General features: G+C 47.4%; 1 protein-coding gene across 8 annotated transcripts in view; it reads left to right on the forward strand.

Moving 5' to 3' along the window:
* LOC120936599 (glutathione hydrolase-like YwrD proenzyme) overlaps window positions 1–13,984 on the forward strand; it is a 138,440-nt gene extending 124,456 nt beyond the window's left edge. For all 8 annotated transcript variants that reach the window (XM_040349070.1, XM_040349075.1, XM_040349072.1 and 5 more), the window contains 2 exons: window positions 10,129–10,213; window positions 13,456–13,984. In XM_040349070.1, the coding sequence (XP_040205004.1) occupies window positions 10,129–10,213; window positions 13,456–13,703 (333 nt within the window). In that variant the 3' untranslated portion in view covers window positions 13,704–13,984. The remainder of the gene's footprint in view (window positions 1–10,128; window positions 10,214–13,455) is intronic.
* Window positions 13,985–14,363: the final 379 nt, after the last annotated feature.

The following is a 14,363-nucleotide window of genomic DNA, read 5'->3' on the forward strand; positions in this document are numbered from 1 at the left end:
ATGTCTGCAGTCTCTGATCATCTCCTGTAGGGTTTCTGCAGTCCCTGATCATCTCCTGTGCTATGTCTGCAGTCTCTGACCATCTCCTGTGCTATGTCTGCGCTATGTCTGCAGTCTCTGACCACCTCCTGTTTTATATCTGCACTCTCTGACCGTCTCTTGTATCATGTCTGCAGTCTCTGACCTTCTCCTGTACCATGTCTAACAGACTCTCTAACAGAATCCCCCTCTGTGTGCATTAGACGCCATCCAGGTTTCATTAGTGTACACTCTTCCTATATTTTCGTTATTGTTAAAAGATCATGGGAGGATCCCAGGGTAACGAAGACTTCTAAGGGGAGCATCTCTGTGTTTGAGTCGTTGCCATAGAAACGTGTAGAGGGGAGGAGTTTGTAAGATGACCACGCCCATGTGGGGGCGCCAGAAATATTTCTGCACCCAGGCGTCTGTGACCCTAGGATCGGCCCTGATCACTTGTCTGTGTATAGTCTGCTTTCTGTTCTGTGTTTTCACTGCAATATACGTGCATTTCCTTGTCACACTGAACTGTGGATCACACCCCATGATGAGAAACATCCAGTCAAAACACAGTAAATGCAGCCAATCCTGGGAGAGCTGGAAGGGAGAGGAGGGGAGGGGGGAGGGATGTGAATTGTGAACTTTTCACACAGGATGTGCTTCTGTCTCAAGCTAGTGCATGATATATGTAAATAACCTGTCACTCACAGCAAGGGGGCGGAACGGACTAAGGTTTTTCTCCGTAAGTCCGTTTTATTTCACTGAACAATAAAAGAGGATTGCTTAGAGCTGGATTTTTTTTTGGGGGGGGGGGGGGGTTTAAATCCACTTTAAAGCAGATGGTGAGGAGGCAATACATGGTCCCGTCATAATTTGTCTAGGGTTACCTCTTCAACAAAAAAAATAAATCAAATTGTGTGATAACTTCGGTCTTTCATGAATCCATGATGACTATTGCTTAACCTCTAGTTTCCCAAGCAAATTCTGACACTTTTCACATACATAATTACTTAGAACCCCAAAACATATATTTTTTGAAAGAAAAGGCCTGTTAGAAATAAATGTTTATGGTTGCCATTTTTTATGACACAGATATTTGAGCAGCAGTTTTTCAAATGCAATTTTTGGGAGAAAAAATACACTTTAATGAATTTTAATGCATAAAAACACAAATACCCAATTGTTTGGTATGAAGATGTTAAGTGAAAAATTAGAAAAGGCCCTCTTGCCTAAATCTACACAAACAATTGTATTAATAACTATATATAAAAAAATGTCCAAGCGAGTCACAATCCCAAATCAGAACATGTATTTATTGTTCCATACACCCCACGTGCTCCACAAAAGCAAATGTGTGACCCACTTCACCATGTACAAATCAACAAAACCACACTCGCCAGACTGAATTTACCTCTTGTGTAATGTACACTTTAGGACTGGAGATGGAGAACAGGGACGCTATTATCAATCAAAGGAATTGCCAAAGATGTTGTTTACCACCGATATTACTTTGCCTCTTAAGCCCTCCCAGAGCCACCAGACATATGCTGCAGGGCCTGATTACCAGGACTGGCACACTTCTCTACTCCCCTACAATCCATATTGGTGTACTAGATCTTCGTGAGGAAGTAAAACTAACCAGTTTGTAGGTAACTTGGTAAAGACTTTGATCCCTTTTTAAAATATAGACAGCACATTAGCCGTATGCCATACCATTGTACTACGCCAGTCATTATAAAAAGAGTTTCTAAAAATTAGAAACCATGGCTTAGAAAAAACAGAACTCAACTCTTTCAGGTTCTGTGGGTGTAAGCCATCTGGTCTAGGTGCTTTATTCACCTGTAGCACCCTCTACCATAGGTAGGTGCTAGAATATGATTTTTGTAGTTAAAACTGTCAGGACAGGTAAAATGTAGGCAGACCTAGCTTTAGGCTAGGCCTGTTTGTTTTGATCTGGGGCTGGGAGTGGTTAGTGTAGCAGTAGTTGTGACCACCTGTGCTCTGGTTCTGAGGCGCCCCCCTGTTTCCAGGGAGATTGTTCTGGAAAAAGGGTCTGGGCCTGAAGCTGGAGTGGCAGGCAGCTCATGTGAAGAGCTCTGACCAATCCACATTCAGTATTGTCAGGGGGCAGGCCTCCCATATAAGCTGGGGTCACATGCTGCTGGGGAGGATTGTCGGCCAGGAGAATGGAATACTGGGCAGTTGTTGTATGGCGTTCCCATCTGGTGGGGGGGGGCTGAACGCGGAGTGGCCCAGGGAGAGCTGTGAGGGAACCTCATCCTTACACGATCATGGATGAGGTCCGATTTTGTACATGGTCACAGATGAGGAATTCCTGGAGCAGAAGGGCAGAAGGTGCTGCTGGAACGTATGTCCAGATAAAATTCTCCGTCATGGACTTGGGGCAGGAGAAGGTCAGTGTGGATACCACAGTGGAGTGCTGGGTGCCCCTGGGTGCCAGGGGGTGTCTGAAAGGGAACTTTGTCCTTACATGGTCATGGATGAAGTCCTCATCATTACACGGTCACTGATGAGGATTCTTGGAGCAGAAGAGAGATTCTGGGGAGTAGTGTCAAGTTGCTGTGGCCTGAGGGCATAGGAATTGCACGTCGGACTAGCTGGGAGCAGTAGTCCACCTGTTACCATGTGCTACTAGAACTGCTAGGCTGCTGGGGAGAGGTACTGAAAACCTCTGGCCTAGTAATAGCGCTCAGGTAACATCATTCAAGGAACTCACAACAGTAACTAAGTACAGCCAGCAATCTGGGGTTATTCAGAGTGATCCCCTTTTGTTATACTGGAGGTGATGAGACAGGAATCTCACAGTTTTACAGTAGAGGATTTGAACAGAAGAAAGGAAAAGTCCCGGGGAGTGATATTCTGCGGGAGCTGGTGCAGAGTAGGAGGAGCAATAGTCTGCATGAAGATATGCAGAGGAAGAGACTGTGAGGCCGCATACAAACGGTCGGTCCAAACCGATGAAAATGACCTGAAGTCCAGTTTCATCGGTCCAAACCGACCGTGTGTACGGCCCAACGGTCTGTTGTCCTTCAGACAAAAATTAGAGAACTTGCTTTAAAATCGGACTGATGGACTGATGACCGATCGGTCAAAACCGATGGTTAGTACGCAAAAGCATCGGTTCAAAACCCGCGCATGCTCAGAATCAAGTTGACGCATGCAAAACTTCATTTTTTTCAGCACGTCGTTGTGTTTTACGTCACCGCGTTCTGACCCGATCGGATTTTGGAACAATGGTGTGTACGCACATCAGGCCATCAGTCTGCTTCAGCGGTGATCCAATGAAAGCGGTCCGTCGGACCATTCTCATCGGATGGATCGACCGCGTGTACACGACCTGAATGTTAGAAGTGCATCAGTTTCAGGGCTAAATCTACTGATCAATATTCTCTAAATGTGATGGCAATTCAACAAGTTCTATGGGCATCCCATATTCTCCTTACCCCAACCAAGGTATATCCCCCAATAAACAAAACAACGCAAATGACTGCTCATTGTCTCAGAAGTGATATATGGGGGTCTGACAGCAGGGTGATTTGGTGGATGTTTGTTACTAGTAGCAACCAAGCGCTACACACCTTTATTTTGTCTAAGTGTTTCTGGACCATATCAAGTTTGAGCCAATGTGGATGATTTGGGGCTTGGTCAAGACTATTCCAAAAAAAACTCAGAGCTGAAGAACATGTTTAAAGTGGTTGTAAACCTCAGTCATAAAATCTGAACAAGGCACATATATCTGTAATATTTGCCAAAGTTCTAAGTGTTGTTTCTCTCTGGTGCTTTGTTCCTCTGTTATTAGCATGTGTCCCCTCTGATAGGGTTTTTCTGACACCTGAGATAAATATGTGACAGGGGAGGGAGCTCAGCACACAGCTTGTCTATTTAAAACAAGGCTCTGCATGTTCCTTCATACCTGTGATGTGTATGAAGGGGATTGTGTCCCTTTCCTCTAATCAGGTCTAACACAGTGTATAAGAGCTGTAACTGGATTTGTTTTATCTCTGTTTATCACCTGAGGCTATTCGCTTCACAGGGTAAATGCTTTCTCTTTATCCCCAGTCGCCAATGCAAAATTAACTTGTAAAGGGCCTGCACTCTAAGGTCACTTTTATAACTATATTAAATACCTTTTAAAAATAGTCACACTTCTGATTTAGAAAATAATCTTGCAAAAAAAACAGGAAGACCTTTTAATGGTAGAGAGAAGGGAAGGCTGGTTGTATGATTTCCTTCGAAAAGAAAATATCTGGGGCGTGGTCTGGAGCTGCATGGAGTAAGACGTGCTGAGTGAGAGCTCCGCTCGTGGCTGATCCTATCTACATCCATCCTGGGGGAATCTTCCCTGAAAACGGCTACAAACCTACCCACATATGCCCCTACTATTTGACTACACCATGTCGCCCCCCAAGAAGTCCGGTACCCTGGCAAAACTCGACAAGGGCCGTCAGAGTGAGCGAGACCAGGTGGAGGAAGATGGCGTCGCCGTGCCCCCTGGGAGCGAGGACCGTCCATCGGGCGACACTGCACGGGTCCTGGAGGCTATTGCTGCCTGCCAAACGTCTCTTACAACCCGGATCGAGGAGGTCAAGGTGGACATCTCGCACATCCGACACGACATGCAAAAGTTGCGGGACCGGGTGTCTGAGACGGAGCGCAGGCTGGACCACGTGGAGGATGGCCTGCACCCGCTTCAAGTTACGGTGGAGAGCCTGCAACATCAGCTCCAAGCTGTGCTCTCTAAACAAGATGATATGGAGAATCGCCTCCGCAGATGTAATCTACGTTTTGTGGGGCTCCCTGAGCGTTCGGAAGGAGCAGACCCCCCTACTTACCTGGAAAATCTCCTGATCAGAACATTCGGCAGGGAGGCCTTCTCCGCCACTTTTGTCGTTGAACGCGCCCATCGCCTTGCTGCGAAACCCCCTCCGGAGGGCGCCCCCCCGAGAACCTTCATCGCCAAGATGCTTAATTACCGCGATCGGGATGCCGTCCTCCGACTCACCCGCGAGAAAGGTAACATCCCCATCGGCAATGTAACGGTTGCCGTATACCCGGACTTCTCGTCGGAGGTCCAGAAGAGGAGGGCGCGCTTCACGGAGGCTAAGAGGCTGCTACGCGTACATCACCTACCATACGCTATGCTCTTCCCCGCGCGACTCCGGGTTGTGTGCGATGGTAAGGCCCAGTTCTTTGAAGAACCTCAAGCAATCCTTTCCTGGCTGGAGCGCCGCGACGGAGCTAGCTCGTCACGCAACTGAATCCTCATCTCCACTTTGCTCCACTTGCTACTTACCCCTGGCGGGCCGCTCTGTTTCTCCTGGACAGCGTCACTTTTGGAACACGTACCCCCTGAACCGTGAGTTGATCTTACTGCCTCCCCGGGGGCCTCCATCCTTCTCCTTCATCCGTGTACCCTCTGCCTGACTCCCCGCCTGTCCTCCCCCTCTCTGCCCTTGCCTCCCCCGATAATTTTCCCCCCCTGTTACACGCCACGAGCGGCTCACCTGCATCGGTGTTCCGTCTGAACAGTCACCCCACTCTTGCACCAGTGTGTGCTCTGCAGTTGTTCTTTTTCGCCCCCCACGCTCCCGCCGGTTGCCCTTTCCTTCGGGAACTTTCATCACCCTGGGCAATCATGGCTAAGTTACTGTTTCCCTGGCCGGCCCCCGTCCCCAGACTTTTGGTGGGTGGTGGGGTGTTATGCCTGCTGTGTCGGTCCAGTGCTATTGCAGGTTATGCGCTGTGGTTTCATCGCAGCGCTGTTATTGTTGGTTTCTGTTTTTTTCTTTTTTTTCTTTTTCCTTTTTTTTACTGTTTTGTTTTAATATTGTCAAAGTGTGTTGCAGACTTTACTGATTATTTTGATGTACCTATCTGTATGGGGTGGGCCCCGCGCCTACCCTCGTTGGGCTCTATCTGGGCCCTCGGGGGTCGCGTGGTCCCCACTCACTGCCTCCTGATTCAGTCACATGGTCCCCATGCCTTCCCCCTACCCCGCCATCCCTACCCATGGCTTCCCTGAAAATAGTGTCCTGGAACGTCCGGGGTTTGGGGGATCGGGCTAAACGGTCGGCGGTCCTCTCCCATCTAAAGTCCCTGCGTGCTGATGTTTCTATCCTGGTGGAGACTCATCTCGCGGGTCAGAAGCAGCTATGCCTCAAAAAAGCCTGGGTGGGATGGGTGTACCAAGCCCCCCACACCTCTAACTCTCGAGGGGTGGCGGTGCTGGTAGCAAGATCGCAGCAGTTCCAATTACATGCGCTACAATCTGATCCCCAGGGTCGTTATTTGTTCCTTCATGCCACCATTGGGGGCCTCGAAGTATTACTCCTTGCTTTTTATGTCCCCCCTCCCTTTCAGTTTGAGGTGCTTCAACGTGGGGTGGCTTATATGACTCTCCACCCATCGGTGCCTGCCATATGGGCGGGCGACTTTAATATGGTCATTTCCCCATCCATGGACAGACTGGGCCAGAGCGCTCCCACAGGCCCTGTTCCAAAAATCACCAGGTTCGGTAGGTTCCTAGCTGAATTTGCCCTCACCGACACTTGGCGACATAAGTATCCCACCCAATTAGGGTTCTCCTGCTTTACTCCCTCCCGTGCAGTGATGTCACGTATCGATCTTGTTCTTGTGACTCCTTCCCTCCTCCCACATCTCCTTGACGTAGGGTTTGATACTAGAACACTATCTGATCACTCTCCGTACTGGGTCAGGCTGAGACTCCCGTCACCCCCCACGACCCAGACTTGGCGCCTCAACCCGTTTTGGTTGAGGGTCCTCCCGGAATTGGACTCCATCGGATCCGAATGGGTCCGTTTCTTTACCACCAATGACGGCTCAGCCTCGGCTGGACCCGTGTGGGAGGCGTTCAAACTACACGCCCGCATGTTCCTATCCCTACGCATCAACAGACACAAAGCCTCCTCTAAACTGTTAATCCACCAGGCCGAGGCGCAACTTAGTTCTCTTGAGCGGGCCTTTCAGGCTGATCCGTCAGATACTACTGCTTCTCAGCTCCGCCTACAGTCCAGGCTGACGGATCAGCTACACCTCGAGAGGGCACGCCGGGGTATCTTCTTTAGCAAACAGCGCACATACGAGCATGGGGAACGGGCTGGTCGGCTACTTGCCTATATGGCTCACCTGGATCACAAACCCCCTGTGGTCGTGGCCCTCCGCGCGGAGTCCGGGGCGATACTTTCTGACCCTGACTTGGTGGCGGAAGAGTTTCGGTCCTTTTACTCGAGGCTCTACACCTCCACTGCACAACACTCCGCGGAGGAGCTTACTGCCCTTCTGCGGAGCGTCACCTTCCCAACCCTATCCCCGAGTCAGGTCTCCATGCTTGAGGCCCCAATCACCACTGTCTGTGTGGAGACGGCTATAGCAAGCCTCCCCACCTCCAAAACCCCGGGCTCCGACGGGCTTCCCCTCGAATTCTACAAGTCCTTTCAGGATTCCCTCGTCCCTAGGCTCTGCGCGCTATATAATCACATTTTTGATTCGAGTACGCTACCCTCCTCCATGCGCGAGGCCCTCATTGTTCTTATACCAAAACCAGGCAAGGACCCTATGCTCCCCGAATCTTACCGCCCCATCTCCCTCCTTCAGCTCGACGTGAAGATCCTCGCTAAAATTCTCGCCCTGCGTCTCAATAAAGTCATCTCTAGCTTAATACACCCTGATCAGACTGGGTTCATGCCCAACAAAAACACAGCCTTCAACCTCCGCAGACTTTACATGAACCTTCAGGCCCAACACGTAGAAGTGGGTTCTAGGGTGATAGTTAGCCTCGACGCTGCCAAGGCCTTCGATTCGGTTGAGTGGAATTACCTCTGGGAATGCCTTGGCAGTTTCGGTTTTGGTCCCCGCTTTGTGAAATGGCTACAACTCCTATATCACGCTCCTACGGCGCGTATCAGGGTCAATGGTAGGACCTCCTCCCCCTTCCCCCTGACTCGTGGCACCCGTCAGGGCTGCCCCGTTTCACCCATGCTCTATGCCCTCGCAGTGGAACCCCTAAGCATAGCTCTGCGTAGCCGCCCAGGGATTAGCGGGCTGCGTTGTGGCCAGGTCACTGAGATACTCAGCTTATACGCTGATGACATGCTCCTTTACCTATCGGATGCCGGCCCCTCACTTTGTATGGCCCTCCAAGTTATCACCCAATTCGGGGAATTCTCAGGCCTGCAGATGAACTGGACCAAATCCCATATCCTCCCCTTAGATCTGGGTCCCCCCACTGCAATGCAGGCGGCCCTTCCGTTGCCACGGACGGATGTCATTAAGTACCTGGGCATCCTCGTCACTAGGTCCCCTCTAGATTACATACGCCTTAACATTGAGCCACTCTTTCATACCTTGAAGTCCAAAACGCAAACGTGGTCCCGTCTCCCTCTTGGGGTGATGGGCCGCATAAGCCTAGTCAAGATGATCCTTCTCCCGAAGCTGCTCTATGCCTTCTGGCATGCTCCGCTGAGTATCCCTCCCCGTGTTTTTAAAAAAATGGAGTCCATTCTCAACTCTTTCATCTGGGGCCCGTCCCGGCACAAACTGCCGTGGCGGGTCCTAAAGTGCCCCTCCAGTCAAGGGGGGCGCCTCGGTCCCAGACCTCCACCTTTACTATGTTGCGTCCCAGCTCTCCCACTTTCATTACATTCACCACTCCGAGAGGAGGCGATATCTGGCCATGGTGTGCTCCAAGGCCCCTGGCCCGGTCTCGCATCCCTTTCAACTCATGTTTTGTCCACCCCGCAACTCTAGACGCCCAGATGATAGTAACCAACTGCTCCACCACCACCGCAAGATTTGGCAAACTACCATGTCAGTCGGTGAGGCCCCGTCCCCCCACTCTCACACACCCCTTTGGGATAATCCCTTGCTGCCCGAGCTTGCCATGGTCCCCGACCATGGTATCTGGGTCAGGAGCGGAATTATTTACCTCTCACAAGTAGTTTCACACGGCTCGGTTAGGTCCTTCCAATCCCTCAAAGATACCCATGCCCTAGCGAATCACATGTTCTTCCGCTACCTCCAGCTTCGACACGCACTTACCACACAATTTGGTACCGTCATCCCTACCCTCGAGATCCCGCTTCCTGTTGACATTGTCATGGGCTCGGACCCCAAGAAACTGACCTCCCAACTCTACTCATACCTCCTGGCTCCCTCGGCGGCTGCCACTCTCCAGCAGGTTAAAGCTCGCTGGGCTCCTGACTTGGGGGTGCTGTCGTCGGAGGACTGGGATGAAGCTCTCGTCAACTGCAGATTGGTTTCCCCCAAAATTTCTGACCGCCTTACCCAATTATATATCCTGCACCGTTCATACCTAACGCCCCGTCGCATCCTAAAATTCAGGCCGGGCGGCGATCCTAACTGCCCGGGCTGCAACTCCCCTGATCCCACCTTTTACCATCTTCTCTGGGGGTGCCCCTGCGTGCAGGGCTTTTGGACCCAGGTGGTCCGATTTCTCCACGATCGCATGGGTTCTCCCATTTCCCTTAGCCCCCGTCAGTGTTTGCTCGGAATATTCTCGCTGTCTGAGGCCGGAAAATATCTCAACACATTGCTACAAGAGACTTTGTTCCTTGCAAGGCTTCAGATAGCGAGAACCTGGCTTAGGGGCCCCCCCCCCCACCCTACAACAATGGATCAAAGCTGTCAACGACACCCTACCCTTTAAAAAACTTCTATATGCCCACAGGGGTTGCCCTGGTAAATATAACAAGATTTGGGATAGATGGTTGGGAGATGCCTCTACCTGCAATACCTCCTCTGCTTAACACCCCCTATATGTACCTGCTGAGTTTTATTGGGCTGCGACCTTCACCTCCGACCTACCCCGTCCCCATGTGCTGTTCTATATTTCCACATGTTACATGTTTTCATTTATCCCGTCTGTCAAGTCTGCGCACCTGACATTGCAATGTATCCTTGCTTGTGGTGCATGTTGCACCGACTAGAACACTGTCTGTAACCCGTTTTTTACATGCTCATTAAACTTTGATTTGATATAAAAAAAGAAAAGAAAATATCTATGTTGATCCTTATCTAATTCTTGCTTCTGTTTGTGTATTTTTTTTGTAGGTTCTTTTAAACATGGCAGAATTTGGAATGAACCCTCAAATGGCTGTTGATGCTCCTCGATTTTATGTTGAGTACAATAACAAAGGTAAAGCCCTTCAGGATTTGGCTAGCAGAGTTTACTTTGGGGCAGATAAACACAGACAAAACATTTAATCTATTATTATTTAATTTATTCCTAATTTAGGATTTTGGATAGCATTCACGAAGTGCATCTAATGACCATTAGAATTTACTAAGGGGCATCATTTGGCCTTAACCCACCATAAAAAAGAGACATCAAATGTGATAAAGCCTAAATATCTGATGCCATTAGAGGAGCTAATTGGCTATGGAAAAAAGTTAGAATTTCTGACAGGTCATTATTTCTGTATAAAGATTGATGCTTTAACTGCTTGCCAACTAGTGCCGCCGCAGTTAAACGGCGGGAGGTCGGCTCTGCTGGGCAAGATCACGTAGCTATATAGCGCCCCCCGCTCGACCCCTGACGCGGCGCGCGTGCCTGGCGGTCGCGATCACCGACAGGCACCCACGATCGCTCGTTACAGAGCGAGAACCGGGAGCTGTGTGTGTAAGCAACCCCCCCCTTCAGTTATAACACACCCAGGGAACATGATTAACCCCTTCCTCGCACCCTAATGTTAACCCCTTCACTGCCAGTGGCATTTTTATAGTAATCAATGCATTTTTATAGCACTTATCGCTATAAAAATGCCAATGGTCCCAAAAATGTGTCAAAAGTGTCCGAAGTGTCCGCCATAATGTCGCAGTACTGATAAAAATCGCTGATCGCCGCCATTACTAGTAAAAAAAAAATATTAAGAAAAATGCCATAAAAATATCCCCTATTTTGTAAACGCTATAACTTTTGCGCAAACCAATCAATAAACGCTTATTGCGATTTTTTTTTTACGAAAAATATGTAGACGAATATGTATCGGCCTTATTTTTATATATTTTTGGGGGATATTTATTATAGCATAAAGTAAAAAATATAAATTTTTTTCAAAATTGTCGCTCTATTTTTGTTAATAGCGCAAAAACTAAAAACCGCAGAGGTGATCAAATACCACCAAAAGAAAGCTCTATTTGTGGGAGCCATGTCACACGACCACGCAATTGTCAGTTAAAGTGACGCAGTGCCGAATCGCAAAAAGTGGCCTGGTCTTTGACCAGCAATATGGTCCGGGGGTTAAGTGGTTAAAATAAGCCTTACTATTTAGCAAACTTATGAAATTGGAAACCTCAAGACCAGGTTGGTATGGAAAGGGAGTTTGGGATTTTATATGAAGCTTGCAGCCGAAAATGAACAACATGAACAGAGAGTAACTGGTGGGTATATAATGGTAGATAACCCAATAACATAGTGTCATAGCATGTACATAGTAACATAACATGAACCAGTAGCATGATTATAAGGTTTATTAGACATAACAATAGTATAGTAATAAATATATCATATGTAACATGAATAGTACATGACATTAACAGCATGATAACAGGAAAGAGGGAAACCACCAGATTCAAAATTCTATGCTCACGTATTATAGCAGGTTCATACATCGCTTGGTAGAGGCCAATAAAAACAGGATAATTAACATTTTGCAGAATATCGCTCTTGGATAAAATTTGTATTCCAGGCATCTATATAGCTCGACGCGTTTTAATGGATATCTCCAATCTTCAGGAGCAGATGCATAAATCTAAATGTAACGTAAAATAAATAGGTGAAACTGGCCAATTAAAATAAGGGAATTTGAGAAGAGGGGCTTGGGAGGCAGGTATAACAGAAGATGATATACATAACAGCGATTATATAGAAATATAACCCATTGACAACTTAGACCAGGTTGCCCACACATTAACAAAGTAAGTAAAAGACACATAGGTAGATTCAGGTACAATCGTGTAAAGTTACGGCGGCGTAGTTTAGCCTGTTTAGGCTACGCCGCCGTAAATTAGCTAGGCTAGTAATGATTCTCAATATACTTGCCTGCTAATCTACGGCGGCGTAGCCTAAAGCGGGTGGGCGTAAGGGCGCCAAATTCAAATGACTTGGAGGGGGGCGTGTTTCATGGTAATGAGGCTTGACCTCACGTTTTTGACGTTTTTCCGATTCAAGGACGACTTACGCAAACGACGTAAAAATTTCAAATTTTGACGCGGGAACGGCGGCCATACTTGACATTACTATTCTACTAGAGCCTAGCTCTAACTTTACGCGGGCCTATCTCTTACGTAAACGGCGTAAATCGACTGCGGCGGCCGGGCGTACGTTCGTGAATCGGCGTACAAACTCATTTAAATAATCTACGCCGACCGCAATGGAAGCGCCACCTAGCGGCCATCCGAAAAATTGCAATCTAAGATACGACGGCGCAAGCCGTCGTATCTTAGATATGTTTAAGCGTATCTCTGTTTGAGCATACGCTTAAACATAGGTCGGCGTAGATTCTGAGTTAGGCCGGCTTATCAGTAGATAAGTCGACCTAACTCTTTCTGAATCTACCTAAAAGTGTCCAGGCATTCTAGGAGTTGGGGCATTTACAGTAAGTCCTGTACAGCTGATGATGTCTGCTGTGTGCTGACAGAATTTAATTAAATAAATATGAGACATTTCAGGTTCGATGTAAACTTATAGAAAAAGGGTAACAAATTGTAGTAAAATTTCCTAGAGAGCTTTAAAGTGGTTGTAAAGGCAAAAGTTTTTTTTTATCTTAATGCATTCTATGTACAGCAGCCACCTTCATCCTCCTTATACTTACCTGAGGTCCATCTAGATCCAGCGATGTTGTATGAGAAACTCGGCTGCCCGGGATTCCCCCCTCATTGGCAGAGACAGCAGTGCCACACCATTGGCTCCTGTTGCTGTCAATCAAAGTCAGTGAGCCAACGTGTAAAGAAAGGGGGCAGGGCCCGGGTCCAGCTCTGTGTCTGAATAGACACAGGGAGCTGTGGCTTAGGTTGGGTGCCCCCATAGAAAGCTGCTTGTTGGGGCACTCAACAGAAGGGAGGGGCCAGGAGCACCGAAGAGGAACCTGAAAAGGGGAGGATATGGGCTGCTCTGTGCAAAACCACTACACAGAGTAGGTAAGTATAACATGTTTGTTATTTTTAACAAAAGAAAAACCAAGACTTTAGTGTCACTTTAATTCAAATAGCTTGGTTTTTAGCTTTCAATGTGTAGTACTATATTGGTAATATGTTGATGTCTAATCATTGCATTACATTTGCGTACAGCTATAGTAGTTTAAAAACTAAAGCTTGCTTTCTGTGTGTATGTTACATGTTGTCATTTGTTCTCATTTTCACTTATTTTTTCATATTCAGATCAGAAATGGCACCTATACCTTGAGGAAGGGATTGCCATTGATGTAGTGGAGGACCTAAAGGCAAGAGGCCATGTGGTGCATTGGCCTGTTACTGGCCAAGACAGGCATATGTTTGGACGTGGACAAATTATAAGCAATGGAGATTGGTGGAGAACAGGTGACATTTCCGTTGCCAATAGTAGGGTGTGGTGGGCTGGATCAGATCCCAGAGCAGATGGCTGTGCAATGGGCTACTGCAAAGTGTAGTAGGCACACATCTGTAGTGTTAAAACAATTTGTGCCAGTAATTAAAAACTTTTACATATGGTTTTAGCTCAGTGTATTCATCTAATACTTGGAGTATTCTGCAAGAGACTTAAAAAAAAAATTGGATTTTGTCTTCTGCAAGATCTGATGCTCTTAACCTCCACCCTCTCGCTAATTCGTTAGGAGGTATGGAAAGGTTGGAAACTGACAACTTTGTATGGGAGAATTCAACATTAATAAAAGACACTAATAAAATAAACACTCCAAAAACTTTTCAAGAAGACTTTGTATTGTGTTCGTAATTAAAAAAAAAACACTATATGTAATTAATATCCTATTTTAATTGTATATAAATATACATACAGTACATGCCACTGTCTGCTTTTATTTTTTTCATGCAAGGTCGGCTCTAACACTACCCCTATTTAAAATTAAAGGGGTTGTAAAGGTAAAAAAAAAAAAATCCTAAATAGCTTCCTTTACCTTAGTGCAGTCCTCCTTCACTTACCTCATCCTTCCATTTTGCTTTTAAATGTCCTTATTTCTTCTGAGAAATCCTCACTTCCTGTTCTTCTGTCTGTAACTCCACACAGTAATGCGAGACTTTCTCCCTGGTGTGGAGAAAGCCTCTTGAGGGGGGAAGTGGCGAGCAGGAGGGTC

Source organism: Rana temporaria, chromosome 4 (genome assembly GCF_905171775.1).
Source record: "Rana temporaria chromosome 4, aRanTem1.1, whole genome shotgun sequence".
NCBI lineage: Eukaryota > Metazoa > Chordata > Amphibia > Anura > Ranidae > Rana > Rana temporaria.